Below are 15,182 nucleotides of genomic sequence, written 5' to 3' on the forward strand. Positions count from 1 at the left end.
GTTATTTAACATGCCTGTTTTATAAGCATCTCTTGAAACCGCTTTTTTTTCCGTTATAAATGTACTCAAATGTATAAAGCCTATCTGCTGTACAGATTTGGGTAAGCCCTTCCTTAAATTAGGCTTTGTTTTTATTACATGAAGAAAAAGGTATTGAACTCAAGTACTGAGCGCTAACACAGAAGAGTTACTTTCAAACAGTTAACTACCATTTAATTTAGTAACTAACTTTAACCTTAAAGTTAAGTTAACTAATCATGCCATTTGAGGATGGGAGTTTCTTCTTCATTGTTTCTGGATTGTTTGGGGTTTTTTAATCAGTTGGAGAGGGCTGCATCTATCTGAGATAAGATTAGCTGCCAAGAATCCAGATTACATTACCTTCTACAAGGTACCACTGCAAGTTGTTTCCTTAAACCTCTCTAACCATCTCTTTATCAGGAAGTTGCAGCATTCAGCAACGCCCCTCGGTTAACCCAAGCATCTGCCGGCAAAAGCCGGCTCCTCACGGTGACACCGCCCCCTCGGCCGGGCCCGCGCCACGTACCCAGCACGTTACTTCCCGTTAACCTGGGCCTTTGCTCTAGCAAACACCCTCCTCAGCTCCCTCAGGCACCACGTCTGTATCGAGGCAGGCCCAGCCGCAGGCCAGCCCCGCGCAGGAGCCGTGCGGAGGAGGCCATCTGTGCAGTGGTTCTGAGGCCGCCGGGAGGCCGGTGCGGCCCCTTCTCCCGCCCCACCAACGGCCCAGCCGACCTGCCGCGGCGGCGGTGCCACCCGGCCCTCCGCGCAGCGCCGCGCCGCTCCCCCCCTCCGCGCCGCGGCCGGGGCAGCTCCCCGGGGCAGCCGCTGCCCCCCCGCAGCCCCCGGCCAAGCCCTCGCCATACCTGCCCGAGGGGCGGGGCTGGGCGCGGGCCACCCACTTCCTGTCCGCCACTTCCGGTCCGTTCAGCAGCAGCTTCCGGGCGGCGCCGGCCCGGCGGGGAGCATGACCCAGGCGGAGAAGGGCGAGGCGGAGAACGGGAAGGACAAGGAGCGCGACCGGGAGCGCGAGCAGCGCGGCGTCAAGCGGCCCATCGTCCCCGCCGCCGTGCCCGAGTCCCTGCAGGAGGTGAGGCCCAGCCGCGGGGGGGCGGGGCCGCGGCTCCTCAAGGAGCCGCTCCCTCCGGCCGCGCTGGGGCGGGCCGGGCCGGCCCTTTTAAAGGCCTGGGCGCGGGGAGGGGCCGCGGGGCCGCTACTCACTGCCCCGCGCCTTGCGGTGCTTTCAGCAAATACAGAGCAACTTCATCGTGGTGATACACCCCGGCTCGACGACCCTGCGGCTCGGCAGGGCCACGGACACGCTGCCCGTGGGCATCCCGCACGTCATCGCGCGGCGGCACAAGCAGCCGGGACAGGCGGCCTACTGGGACAGCTGGCTCCTGCGCGACGGCCTCAACGTAAGCCGCGCCGCGCACCGTGCCGCAGCGGGTTTTAATTACCTGTTTCTGCTGCGTTCTTGCTCGTGTAACGTCTGTATTTCCCAGAGAAGAATACGTCTCGCGGCAAAACATTTTCCTTTTCGATGTGCTGGAGGTGCCGCCTTACTCAAGTCAGTAATTTGCCCCAGGCTACCCTTGCATTTTGTCCGATTTGTTCGAAGTAAACTAAAGTTAATGAATTGATAGGTGGAGGGTTTGTCCATCCTGCCTCCTCTGCTCTGTGGTCTGGTATCACGCACAGTATTTCTGATTATAGAATGCCACTGTGGCACTAGAATTGGACTGCTTCGTTCGTAAATGCATTGGGTACAAGTTGGTTTGTAACCTGGGTAACATAGCAAGTAATTCTAGTCCAGCATGCTCGATAAATATACATAGTGATCTGATTCATAATTTGTATCTGTACAAAAAATTGTTGATCAAATTAATGCCTCTGATATTAAACCTCACCTTTAAATAAGTGATATCTTTTTCAACAATTTTGCTCCTACTTAGTATTTCTGAAGGTAAAGAGGTAATGTTCAGAGCTCATCACTCTGGAGATGAAGTCCAGCAGCCACTGAAATCAGTTAAAAGACTCAAGTTGACTTAGACAAATAAGTATTCGGAATGCTAATATAAAAGAGTTTCTTTTAAAATAAGCGTGTGTTGGTTTTACGTTGTACAAACCTCTGTCCTTTCCACAGTCTATCAACTATAGTAATTATTTCATTGTTAATAATAGTTTCAGTATTACAAATAGACAGGCATGTAGCTAGAAAGTATTTACATTGCGTATTTGTGGGTTTTATTTAGAAACCTGAAAGTACTGAGCAGAGACAAAATGGCCTTAAAATGGTGGACCAAGCGATATGGTCCAAAAAGATGTCAAATGGTGCAAGGCGAATACCAGTGTCACCTGATCAGGTAACTCATTCTTAAGATTTTTATTAAATTTTTCATTCATATAGTCATTTGGTGTGATGCTGTGTTGTAGTGGAGAAGAACAGATATTCTCTTTATGGAAAATACAGGTAGTGCTATTGTGTGACCTAACTGAAGATCTGAGAAAATGAAGATTTAAAATGGTTCTTTGAGGGCTGGGGTCAGTTGGGGGTGTGTTTGTTTTTTCTTTCATGTATGAAAAGTGACTGGTAAAATATTTATCAATGGTATTTATTTCAATTGCATTTCAGGCCAGGTCATACAACAGACAGATGCGGCCAGCTATTTTGGATCACAGCTCTGGGACCAAGTGGACAAACACTTCAAATCATCCTGAATTTTTGGTAGGAGAAGAGGTAAGATTCATTTTCCTACTGAAATGAGGCTTTGTATTACATTTTAATGAGGCTATGTTATATATAGCAGTTTGCTATATATTAGGATGTATTGAAAGACATGTGAATTTAGTCAAGCAATATGTAAGAAGCTTTACTGTGGACTAACTGAATATTTATTATCATTCAGCAAGACCAGACAGTTTCCCTCATCTGCCTAACAAGTATCCTGGATCCTTTGCTGCTATAAATCAGTGTTTCTGAAGGGACTAGGTGAGAACTTTGCCCATAATTCATAAAAAAAAAAGGCAAAAAACTGATAAAAGGATCAGCATGTGGAATTACTGCTGGGTAATTAGGTATTCATGAGTTTCAAAGAGTCTTTAAATTATTTTAGTTACTAATTTGAGATAATGGAAAAATATACCGTTCTGTTCAGTAGATGGACATCTGTGGATATGAAAATTCAAAGAATTTAATCCACTTATTTAATGTCTTCTTTATTTTAACATGTATAATCAAGCCCTGTTAAAAAGAAATTCCCCATATTGCTGACACATCAGTCTGGGTGCTGCTGTATGTCTAGGATCTGCTTCTGAAATCTTTTTCTGGTATTTTTTGCTAATCTTTTGGGAAAAACTGCATAGAACATTGTCTCTTGTTTTCAGGCACTGTATGTTAATCCACTAGATTCTTATAATATACATTGGCCTATTAGAAGAGGGCAGTTGAATCTCCACACAGGACCTGGTGGCTCCCTCACTGCAGTATTAGCAGACCTTGAAGTTATATGGTCACATGCAATACAAAAATATCTGGAAATACCGTTGAAAGACCTAAAGGTGAGCTGTGAACACATTAATGTGGCCTGCATCCACTTCTGTAAATGTTACTCTGAAAGCAAAGCAACCTGCTGTTATTGGTAGCCTCTTACTAGTGGCTTTCTTAACAAATAAATTCTTTCTGCTGGTGAGCATCATTCCTGACCTCATTTGGATTTTTTTCTGTGTCTTTAAGACAAACATTGTTAATAGAACTTTTAACAAGGCGGTTTGGAAATCCCATTATAGAAATTCTACAGTTTTAGTCTGTTTGGTCGGGGGGGTTGTTGACTAAAGGAGGCAACGAGGAAAGGTTCCCTAATACTTGCATAATTTCTTGTCCTTGTTGAGTAGGTGTTTTTCTCATGTCTGATGTACTTTTAAACACTTTGGTAGCCTATAAATTCTTAACTTGTTTTTTTTTTGTTAACTTTTTTTTTGTAATCATTTTTAAAGGATTAGAAACCTTCCCCCTTTTGATAATTTTGCTTCTTTTAATAACTTGTATATTGTGCTTTCTTCCTTAGCATCAGGTATTCAAGAATGTAGAGAAACTTAGTTTGAGAGCTGACTTTAATTTACTGTTCTTATCTTCAGTACTACAGATGCATTTTACTAATTCCAGACATCTATAATAAACAACACGTGAAGGAACTGGTAAATATGATCCTAATGAAGATGGGCTTCTCAGGTAAAATCATACATAAGTAAGCACTTAATGATCAATAGTGTAAAGATTTGTATAAAATCCCAGTTTGGCTGGAACTAGCACCTTTCAATCTTGTGCTGTCCGGTGACTGTTGCCTCTTTTAATGGGGCAGAAGGGTGGGCTAGCACTGAAACAAGTTTCTTGGTTTGCTATTATGTATTCCAACCATGAGCTTCTCCCTTCAGCTGAGATAAAAGTAGTATCAGTGACTTTTCAAGTATTTCTGAAGTGGACAACGTTAACTCTGTTACAGAGTATTAAGATTCTTAGACTTCAAAACGAAAGTATGTGATGTCAGATGCTGCTACTGTCTTTACAGAATGACATAATACAAGTTTTCAGAGTTGGTTTAAGTGCATGCGCTAAAGATAGAAGAGTAATAAAGTGAATTAAAAAAAAACCCCAAGTAATTGTTAGCTGCTTCTGCATATTTGTTTTAGACTGCAAAGCCCTCTGATGAAAAAAGCAACACAGTTTCTTTTCAGTTAAACTGCTGGAAGTTTCTAGCTGCTCTTCTGGACTGAACTGCTGTAGTCTTTAACCATCTTTCTCTGATTTCACATTTAGAGAAAACACGGAAAGTCATTAAGGAAGGCACAGTAACCCAACCATACTTCATGTGAAATACATCAGAGTAGTGGTGCTCCAGTACTACACAGGTTTAAGTACAGGTTTGCGATACAAATGCAAAGGTACTCTTTTACAGAGTTAAAGTTGGACTGAAAGGAAAGCAGAGGGTGAAAGTGGACCTTGTTTTATAACTACTTAAAAAGCATATCTAAAATGCTAGTGGTAGTAATACTTGATTAAAACTAGGAAAAAATTAGGAAGACACTTCATGTGCATCTGATAATGAAGAACCTGCAATACCGGTTAAAATAATAAAGTCTTGAGGCAGTATCTTTAATCTTGCAAAAAATAAGAACATTTGAATACAGGCATCCACTGTACTCTTAGCTTTTCTCAGGACTTTTAAGGGCTTACCTAACAAAAAATCTGGAAGTATCCCCACCCCATCTTTGCTAAATATACAGATTTTCAGTGCAGATTCAGCTATTAGTAGATTTTACAAGACATTAAGATGGCCTTTAAATGTCACCAACACAGCTCTGGAGCTTGGCATAAATTGGATATAATTTTTTCTCATATTGCTAGGAATTGTTGTACACCAAGAGTCTGTCTGCGCTACCTTTGGAAGCGGGTTAAGCAGTGCATGTATAGTAGATGTGGGAGATCAGAAGACAAGTGTTTGCTGTGTAGAAGATGGTGTTTCCCATCGCAACACCAGGTATCTTTTAGTACGCAGAATTATTATAAGCACGTACTTAGTTACTTACCAAAGACTTAGCTTTAAAAATGAGACAAATGTTCTATAAATACAGGGTTTTCTTTCTGTGAGCCATCTAACAGGGTCATCGTGTTACAATATGAACCTTAAAGAATTCTCTCTGTCTTCAAAAGAAGAAAACAGGCAGAACTGATACTGTGCTCTGGAAACTACATGGAAGTCATGATTGCAGCACATCTAAAATGTTCCTTGTACTCCTGTGCATGCTACTGTAGAAGGCCAGTATGTCAGCAAATAAATAAAATAATCTTTTTCTTCTCTGTGTGTTAGGCTGTGCCTTGCATATGGAGGATCTGATGTGTCAAGGTGTTTTTATTGGCTTATGCAACGAGCAGGATTCCCATATAGAGACTGTCAGTTAACTAATAAGCTGGATTGCCTGCTGCTTCAGCACCTAAAGGAAACGTTTTGTCATCTAGACCAGGTGAGAATGGGAAAATAGTGTATTCTCCAAGTAATTTTCTTTTCTCTTTACAGAATGCTACTCTGGGTAACCTTTTTGAGAGTCTACAATTGCTTGTAAATGGAATAAAATGTAATATTTTACTCAATAGAATACTGGCAAAAGTTTGAAAAGCTTTAGACTTGAAGTATTTGTAACTTGTTTTGTTTTTCTTTTAGTCGAAAGGAATCCCAACTCTTAGAAAGGCAGTTTCTTTACTCTTATTACTGAAAGAAGCACATAGCTGCATATTTGCTGGTTTTCAACTTCAGTTTTGTAAGATCTGCCACCAGGTCTCTCCTTTCTGCACAAACTCTCATTTTAGAGGCTTAGGCATGTAGAGAGCTGTCATACTACAGGGAAAAGACAAAAAAAAAAAAATTAAAGAATAGCTAAATGAAATTCATAGTCTGAAGAGTTTTGTTACTTTTTGTTTCCTACAGTTCAAATACATTACACAGCTTGATAGATATAAAAGATAGTTTTGGGGCGGTTGTTTTTGTTTGTTTTTTTACTTTAGGATATTTCTGGATTGCAAGATCATGAGTTCCAAATTCGGCATCCGGATTCTCCAGCTCTGTTATACCAGTTCCGATTAGGGGATGAAAAATTACAGGTGATTTGTTTTAAAATTACAAGAATTATATTCAGCATTCAGGCTCAGCACCTCACATTGTACTGGCCCAGTGCTACTAAGCCCACATGATTTATTGATTGTTCTTAACATATTGTTAACAGTTAACAAATTGTTTATAGTTTTAAAATTAATTACTGTAGGTATGAGTGGGCTTAATGCAGCACTAGTGGATGCACAAGACTTCCTAACTAGCTTTAGCCAGAATGGTTGTAGTTTCCACTAACTATGATATATATCCTTCAAGTGCAAAGAATGAATGCTAATTTTGTAAGTTTTTCAGCTCACCATTGAATTTTCTAAATTTGTAACAAACTGCATTTGAGTATTTATTTATATTTTATTTATTTATGCTAGAATCTGTAAAGAAACTTATGTATACAATTGTATTTGGGGGGTTATTACACAAAACTGAAGACACGTTAGCTTTTTACAAAACTGTTTGGAAAAAACTGTATATTTAATATTGAATTGTGAGAAAAATAGAACAAGGTTTTTCTTTTTTTATAGTAAATGCCAAAAAAAGAAAAACTATGTAGGAAAGCCATGCCAAATCTCTCATTCTTCAGGCTCCAATGGCTCTGTTTTATCCAGCAACTTTTGGAATTGTTGGACAAAAAATGACAACTTTGCAACACAGGTCACAAGGTGACCCTGAGGATCCTCATGATGAACATTATCTGCTAGCCACACAAAGTAAGCAGGAGCAGGTGTGTGAATTCTCATTTTTCATTGAGATTATTTAATTTGGGAATAAAATCGGGACTCATTATCTCATCTCAGAAACCAAAGTTTGTTACCTGAGTCAGAAGCATTAAGGAATACAGTAGGGAATTATGGATGTCTAGACAAGTCTTTAATTAGAACTGTGTATTTTCAGAGTCTAAGAGGGCTTCAAAGTAAACCTCTTGCTTTGAAAGTGGGGATTAAAATGAAAATTATATGAGATAATAATGCATGCTTAATTAACCTTTCTGTGCAAAAAGGTGAAGGGAAGTACAATGGTGCTTAGTTAAGTCTTTGTATTGTTCTCTAACCTACCGAAGACCTTCTTGCATTTTTCATAATTCAACTTGTTTTCTCAATTTCAAGTCTGCAAAAGCTACAGCTGATAAAAAATCTATGTCTAAGCCTGGTGCATTTGAGGGAGACTTGAGAGGCCAAGCCTCAGACATTTCAGAGAGGATCTACCCACAAGAAGTGGAACTGGGATCTTCCCAGAGTGATTGTGTGATATCTGGAAATGATTCAGAGGAACCTCTAACTGCACACATGTCCAGGAAAACAGCTATTTCTCAGTTTGAAGGCAAAGCCTTGGGCCTTGACAAAGCCATTCTTCATAGTATTGACTGCTGTGGTAAGAGTTACATTTGTACAATTCTGTAAAATATGCATGTCAGCGTGGATTTATGGCAACTCCTGTATTTTACCAAAGAAAGATGTATGTCCCCAAGTTTTATCATCTTTCAAGTAGCAATACTGTTCTTTATACTTGCATCTTTGTTGAAGTAGACATTTTGAATCTCCAAGGAATAGAAAGAATTTTAAAAGCAAACACTTAACTGCTTTCTGTCTGGTTTGACTTGCACTAAATTCTTTGTAATACAAACACAGGCCATATTAACTTTATTAACATATTAACTTTAAAACATATATTTCTATATATCCTTTCATTCCAGCATCTGACGATACAAAAAAGAAGATGTACAGCTCCATCTTAGTGGTGGGAGGAGGCCTTATGTTTCATAAAGCTCAAGAGTTTCTTCAACACCGTATTCTCAACAAAATGCCACCTTCTTTCAGAAGAGTTGTTGAAAATGTTGAAGTCATCACAAGACCTAAGGTATACTGTTAACTAATAGCTAAATAGTTAATAAACTATGATTGGTTGAAATCTGACAGATTAAAAACATTCTTTCAAAACCACAGATTAGTTGAGTATCTGAGGAGATTTAGGAGAGCTTACATAGCACTCTCCAATTACAGGCAGGAAGTTAGAGGTATAGTAAGAGTGTTACCAGTATTGATCACTGAAATTTTAAGAGCTAGAGGCCATATTCTTGAAAAGCAGTTAGTACTGGCCCACGAAGTTAACCTGTCTGCTTAGCAAGAAATTGTTAGGGCTTTTTATTATTATTAAGATGAAAGAAAGTATAGCATTAAAAGAGAAATTGTCATTTGGCATTAATCAAGAAAAAGTTGTAAAAACAAAACGTGAGTATGTTTTAGAGCCTCCGTTGCTGAAGGCAGAATTTTCATGACATGTCTAGGGGCCATCTTAAAAAACAAAGTGACTTCTCAAAACATCTTACATATTCTTTCCATATTTTTGTCTCACTGTTTTTTCCTGAATAATTTTGAAAAACTTTTTTTCTCCTCCCCTCCACCTCAAGATTCTAAGTGGTGAATACTATTAGAAAAATTAGGATACAGCTTCTGAGAACTATGCAAAATGAGACCAGTGATTGTTATGTGTTTTGAATTTAGGATATGGATCCCCGCTTAATTGCATGGAAAGGAGGTGCAGTTTTAGCCTGTCTTGATACAACTCAGGAGCTATGGATATATCAGCGAGAATGGCAGCGGTTTGGTGTCAGAATGTTACGAGAGCGAGCTGCATTTGTATGGTAACAGTTAAGTTTACAGTGGAACCTGCTTAACTGAGGATTCCTTTCCCCAAATGCCCCTTTTTTCCCAGTGCAGATATATTGATCTTCTGCTGATAGATATTTTTGTATTTTATTAAAATTAACTTCAACTGAGATATTGCCAAGTGTTGCAAAACAAATCTTGGTGAATGCACATCACCTCAGCATTGCTGTACTTCATCTTTTGAATGGTATGCATTGAATTCTGTGTACAAAGGATCACAGTCATCTCCAAATTAACTACATATGTATTATACAGGTTATGAATATTAAAATTCACAATGTGAGCTTTTGAGATATAAAATATTGATATGGCAGATGTTAAGCCAAGATTCATTCCAGATACATGCACACAGAAGCAATAGCTGAAGAGTGCAGGCTGTGGGTTTAATGCCTTATTCTGATTCCTACTATAATGTTACCAGGAGATGAAATTATTTTATAAGTGATCGTTATGGAAAAAGTGAAATGGAGAACAAAACTAGAGTCGTTGTTGGTATTTTGCTTATATAATAAATTATTCAGTGGAAAGACTTAAGAATTCAGAAGTGAAGTATTTTTTCTTGGCTGTTTTCATCATCAGAGGCTCTTCCTCGCTTCTCGTTATCCATTGTAGTTATCCAATGTAATTACCTCAAAGAACTAGATGCATTTCTATATAGCCAGTACCAACCTAAATCATGTGGTACAGGTACATGGGCTTCTGCTCCCAACAAATCATCCTTGGTTACAGAAGTGTTATTTGTTGGGGTTTTTATTCTGTAATGAAGACTCCTGTCACCCTCAAATCCATATCTGCAATTACAATCTAGAATAAAACTATTCAACCACATCTAACAGTATAAAAAATAGCAAAGATAATGAATGTAGTTTCTACAAGGCACACAGGGAAGAACTGACTTCCTTTTAATCTGCTCTCATTAGAAGTTCTAAAGAGAAAGGATATTTCCATCTAAATTAGGCTGTAATCTTAGCTGAAAGTATTTTACTGCAGGCTGTGGTTACATTCTTGTATTTTATTTAAGACTAGGAGCTTTGGGCTCATTTATTGAAGACTGCATACAATACTTCAAATTGTAGTCCAACAAGTTTAGATATCATTGCTGGATTTGTTTTTTGCGGGGAGAAGGGGGCATATCTCTTCAATAAAAGGGTCCAGAATTCCTGTTCTAGAATAAATGTATTCTTTTAAAAGTCACATGATTGTGATACAGGAAAAAAAGTACATATGTACAAAGATCTTGTTTGGATTTGTTGATCTACAAATGGTTCTCCACAGCAAATATTTCACAGCTTCACGTCAGTGGGTGCTGACACTTGGACACACTGAAGGGTGAGATAAACTACTCCATTTTAAAAGCTACATTGTTCTTACAACACCATATCAAGCACACTGTAACTCAGCAACGTAACAGCATCACAAAACCAGCCTTTAAGTCATATTGCAAAACCTGTGCTGCTTAACTGCATATGAGGCTCCCATCAGTTAACTTCACAAACTCCACACAGAGGAGGGCAGTACTTCTAAGTTACTTGGTGAACTGTGTTCTAGTATTTACACAACCAGTTACTTCTCACTGATAGTTTTATTTGAGCACAAATTTCTTTATGAAATTCACTTCTTAGTTTACCACAACTTAGAAAGGTTTTGTTCAGGATTTCTTTCGAAATAAGTAAGCTTGTATTAAATATGGCCCAGTAGCTATAATGCCCTACTTGTGTTCAGCTATTGATACTACTGTACTCAGTTTTGTAAGACCAGTTTCAATATCCAGACACCTGTTGATTTCCTATTCCTTGCCATAATTCCATGCATCTCATTGCATGGAACAGAAAGGCCTCTGCAGAAGTTCTCAATGTCCTTCGTAAGACAGGTATTCTGGGTAGAAGTTCAGAGTGCTTGGTAAAGTGTCTTCTGAACCCAATTCATTGAATGAAAAATGATATATTTGTGTACAGAGGACTGATCTGTCATGTCACTGCAGAAGTAGTTAACTGCAAGAGTGAACATATTTTCCATGTGTCCTGGTTTCAGCTGGGATGGAGTTAATTTTGTTCTTAGCAGCTGGTACAGTGCTGGTTTGGATTTAGTATGAGAATTTGGTAATACACTGATGTTTTAGTTGTTGCTAAGTAGTGCTTACTCGATAAGTCAAGGATTTCTCAGTTTCCCGTGCTCTGCCAGCGAGCAAGTGCGCAAGAAGCCGGCAGGGAGCAGAGCCAGGACAGCTGACCTGAACAAGCCAAAGTGATATTCCATACCATAGAACATCATGCTGGGCATATAAACTGGGGGAGTTGGCTGGGGACCACTGATCACTGCTCAAGGAGTGGCTGGGCATTGGTCAGCGGGTGGTGAGCAATTGTATCGTGCATCACTTGTCTGCCTTGGGTTTTATTCCTCCCTCTTCCCCTTCCTCCCCTTTCCATTACAATTGTTATTATTACTATTATTACTGGTATTCTATTTTACTTAATTTCAATTATTAAACTGTTCTTATCTCAAACCACGAGTTATACCTTTTTCCAATTCTCCTCCCCTATGTTAGATTCATTAGAGCACATCTTCAGTTTAATTTCATCTGAGAGAGTCAAGGCTGCACTCCTCAACCACCCTGCAATATGAACCAAACCACAGTGAGGCCAGTGAGCAATTCCTTTCAAAGGTGCGGTACTGATTTAAACTAAAACATTAATGTAGCCACATCTGGAGTTTCCTAAACAAAATTGAGAGGGGTCCTACTACAATAATACCTAAAAAGTAGTCTCTTTCACGTGATCTTACCTAAAAGGATGCTTGCAGCAAAATACAAAGAGCAAGAACTAAAGTTCAAAAAGGTGAGAACTCTTACCTCAGTCTGTGAGGATGCAAGGTACCGCAGCAATTAATACATAATATCACAAGTAGAGCAGCAAGAAGAAAACACAAATCTTCCAACTGAATTGATTGTGAGGATCTCTAAAAGAAAAAGAGCAATCACTTTACAACAAGTCTTGCACAACTGAAAAAGCTGTCTTCAGTTAATGAATTATTGAAATGAGCATTTCCAATGTCTGTATGTGGAAGAGAAATTGGGCTAAAACGTAATGCAAAATGGATAATAACCACATTGAGAACTACAGAGCTGTTGACTAATTTACTTGTCTTCCCTACTCTGAAAGAAACCAGATACATCAGTCTGAACCTGCTCCTTCCAAGTTCCTCCCATGTTTCTGGAATGCACCTCCTCCTGCAGCCTGACATCTCATCAGTTCTCTCTTCCCTTTTGTTTAGAGTTTTACCATGAGCAATAGTTACAAAATAACTTAACTCCTGAACTGCAGCATTACTGTATACTAAGCATAAAAAAATTCAACTTTTAAGAGGAGGAAGATGAAAGGGAAAATTTGCCAAGGCCAGTGTACATAAAGTCATTAAGACCAAAGTCATCTGCTTCTTAACAGCATTTTGACACTCAAATATCTGTATAACATTTATTTTCCAGGACTTCTGCAAACATACAGGGGAAAATTTGCTGAATATACATGATACATGTATATGGTAAAAGCATCTAGCCCATTAAAACTTCAACAGTAGTACTTTGTATTAATGACACATCTGCATGCTCAAATCTGCAAGGAATTTGTTTCATCCACTGAGGGTTCATGTCATACTGCACCAACCAGTACCTAGACTAAATTCATCATCTCAGAGAAGCCAAGAAAATTTTTCAATGCCATATTCACGGATTAAACTGTGGTATTATCTAAATTAACCGATACAGAATTCTCTAAATTCCCATTTTAAGGCTACAAGTGTGATATAGGGAAAGATTCAGAAGTAGGTCCTAGACCCTATTCAATATTCAGGCAAAGACTACATTGCAAAATGCTTTTCACAAATGAAAATGAAAGTCATTTTTTCCCCTTCAGTATGATGTCTGTATATGTAGATAGAACTTACCCATTTCAATACAGCTTTTGCTGTATTTCATTATCTTTACAGCCTGTGAATTTACATGGATATTTAACATTTTAGCAAATGTATGATCTGTGTGCATTTTCACTAAAGTAAATTAAAATAGGCATAAATTAATCCCCAAGTACAATATATTTTAGAAAGAACAATTCAAATTAGGCACTAGCTTGTTTAGCTCCTGCTCTATGAAGAGTGTTTTTGTCTTATTTTCTAACACCATCCTTACTTTCACCACCACCTCCTCAAAACACAAAACACACTCCACTAGGTGCTTAAAATGTGTTCGTGATTAGTAGGCATTAAGTAAAAAAATCCTAGTCGTTTTTCACATGGCAACAAATGCTTCTTTACCAGTGATTACCTTACTGCAGATTAAAAGAAACAAAAAGTCCTGTTTATTATCTCAGCTTTGATGACTGTGTGTCTATAGGGTGCTAGACAGATTTGAAAAGATATTGAAAACCCCATTTCTGAAAATCTGTGCAATAACCTGGATTAAAAAAAAAAATAGTATCATTTAGCAGAGAGTGCTTGATAAATTACCTGGTGCAGTTAGCAAAAATAATTTTGATAGAAAATCCTCCTTTATATTTGTTGGGGGTAGATTTATAAGCATGAATGAGATATTTTCTTTCAGTTCTACAGGGAATCCAGTATAATGGATCTGCCACTAAACTAAAAATGAAGAAAAGTTCAATTCAAGCTTTTAATACAAAGAGAGATATATATACAATCCTGATGGGACCAGATTTAACAGAGGAGAATTTATATAGATTAGTAACTGCTAACAGTTACTTTGAAAGTGCACTTAGAAAGGACAAAAATAGATTTTTAGGAAAAGAGAAATCCATACTCAGAGACAGGAACAAGATACCAAATGCCAGTTTCCTTATTATGTGTATGCACATCTATAGCTTGCAGCCTGTATGAAATAATTAACATTTTAGCCCACAGTGAAGGACGGTTGTCTGCCATCACACCATCCTCTGTCCCAGTTAATCCAGTAACAGTTCATGTATTTCTGGCCTGTGTTACCCTGCCTCTAAGAACATTTGAGAACCGGGGAGATGAAGTTATGGAAAAGAAACAAGCTAATTCTCAGATAGATTTGTTCTCAGCCTCCCAAAACACAGGGCTCAAATCCCTCTTTCATTAAAGATCTGAAGGAAGTATAAAATTACTATTTTTTTCTTTCTTAGGTCCCTCTTTACTAACTTCAGCAGAGGGGAAATTTTTACTCCATACTTTTAAATGTCACTTCTGTATTCTCCACCTTTTTCTTCCCAAACTAAAAGAAGTGAAGAAAACAACTACTTAAAAATATTCTTACTCTTTGATTACTGAGTGCAGTTTGTCTTTGAAACTTTTCAGTGTATTTGATGCAATTATACAGAAAACATTCAACAATTCCTTTGCAGGTTACACAAATCTTTGTGGCTGTCAGGTCTTTGATGCTGGCTAGAAGGAAAGATGACATTTGCTGATCAATAGAAAATAAAAGTTGTTTCACCTCATAGAGTATTAAACACTGAAAGTTTCTGTGACAATTTCTCTGAATAAAATTTAGCTATTTTTAAATTTGCCATGTACTTGATCCTTTGGCCTGTTTACAGAACACCAGGGACTGTAATACCTTTCTCAGTTTCTTTAATCCAGTTTGTGCCATGCTCGTCACTCTAAAGCAAAAAACTTCCATGTTATTAAAGCTCAAAACATCCAAGTAATACTCTCTGCTTTTCTGCCCTCCACTCAGAGGTACACTTTCATTGTGTCTTTGAACCCGTGTCTGTCCTTGCAGCTCTAAAAGTGATTTTTAATCTTTTCATTGCCGACCTTAAAAAAGCCCACCGAAGGCAGAAAATCCCGTATATCTCACATTCTA

The 15,182-nt window shown here is 38.6% G+C and overlaps 1 protein-coding gene and 1 long non-coding RNA gene across 6 annotated transcripts in view; one reads left to right on the plus strand and one right to left on the minus strand.

The window, feature by feature from the left end:
• The window catches only part of LOC114011410 (uncharacterized), a 35,057-nt gene that overhangs the window by 10,765 nt on the left and 9,110 nt on the right, over positions 1-15,182 (minus strand). For all 4 annotated transcript variants that reach the window (XR_008747636.1, XR_008747635.1, XR_008747637.1 and 1 more), the window contains exon 2: positions 12,195-12,301. This is a non-coding gene — a long non-coding RNA (uncharacterized LOC114011410). The remainder of the gene's footprint in view (positions 1-12,194; positions 12,302-15,182) is intronic.
• Positions 803-9,875, plus strand: ACTR8 (actin related protein 8). Of its 2 annotated transcripts, XM_055806932.1 has the most exons (13): positions 808-1,111; positions 1,269-1,439; positions 2,277-2,387; positions 2,657-2,761; positions 3,409-3,582; positions 4,159-4,252; positions 5,426-5,558; positions 5,889-6,042; positions 6,581-6,676; positions 7,264-7,404; positions 7,787-8,051; positions 8,374-8,537; positions 9,182-9,875. In XM_055806932.1, the coding sequence occupies exons 1-13, from the start codon at positions 989-991 to the stop codon at positions 9,323-9,325; spliced, it is 1,875 nt and encodes a 624-aa protein (XP_055662907.1). In that variant the 5' UTR covers positions 808-988; the 3' UTR covers positions 9,326-9,875. The 2 variants fall into 2 exon arrangements, with proteins under 2 accessions (XP_055662908.1, XP_055662907.1); XM_055806933.1 differs by lacking the exon at positions 1,269-1,439 and having other exon boundaries at positions 803-1,111.

This window comes from Falco peregrinus, chromosome 5, assembly GCF_023634155.1.
Source record: "Falco peregrinus isolate bFalPer1 chromosome 5, bFalPer1.pri, whole genome shotgun sequence".
NCBI classification, from domain to species: Eukaryota; Metazoa; Chordata; class Aves; order Falconiformes; family Falconidae; genus Falco; species Falco peregrinus.

Excerpts from the sequence above, each read along its gene's own strand:
- ACTR8 (XM_055806932.1), top strand. The coding sequence starts at position 989 with ATGACCCAGGCGGAGAAGGGCGAGGCGGAGAACGGGAAGGACAAGGAG. Across the intron at positions 4,253-5,425 it reads AATGAAGATGGGCTTCTCAG|GAATTGTTGTACACCAAGAG; the intron begins GTAAAATCATAC and ends TCATATTGCTAG. Across the intron at positions 8,538-9,181 it reads AAGTCATCACAAGACCTAAG|GATATGGATCCCCGCTTAAT; the intron begins GTATACTGTTAA and ends TTTTGAATTTAG.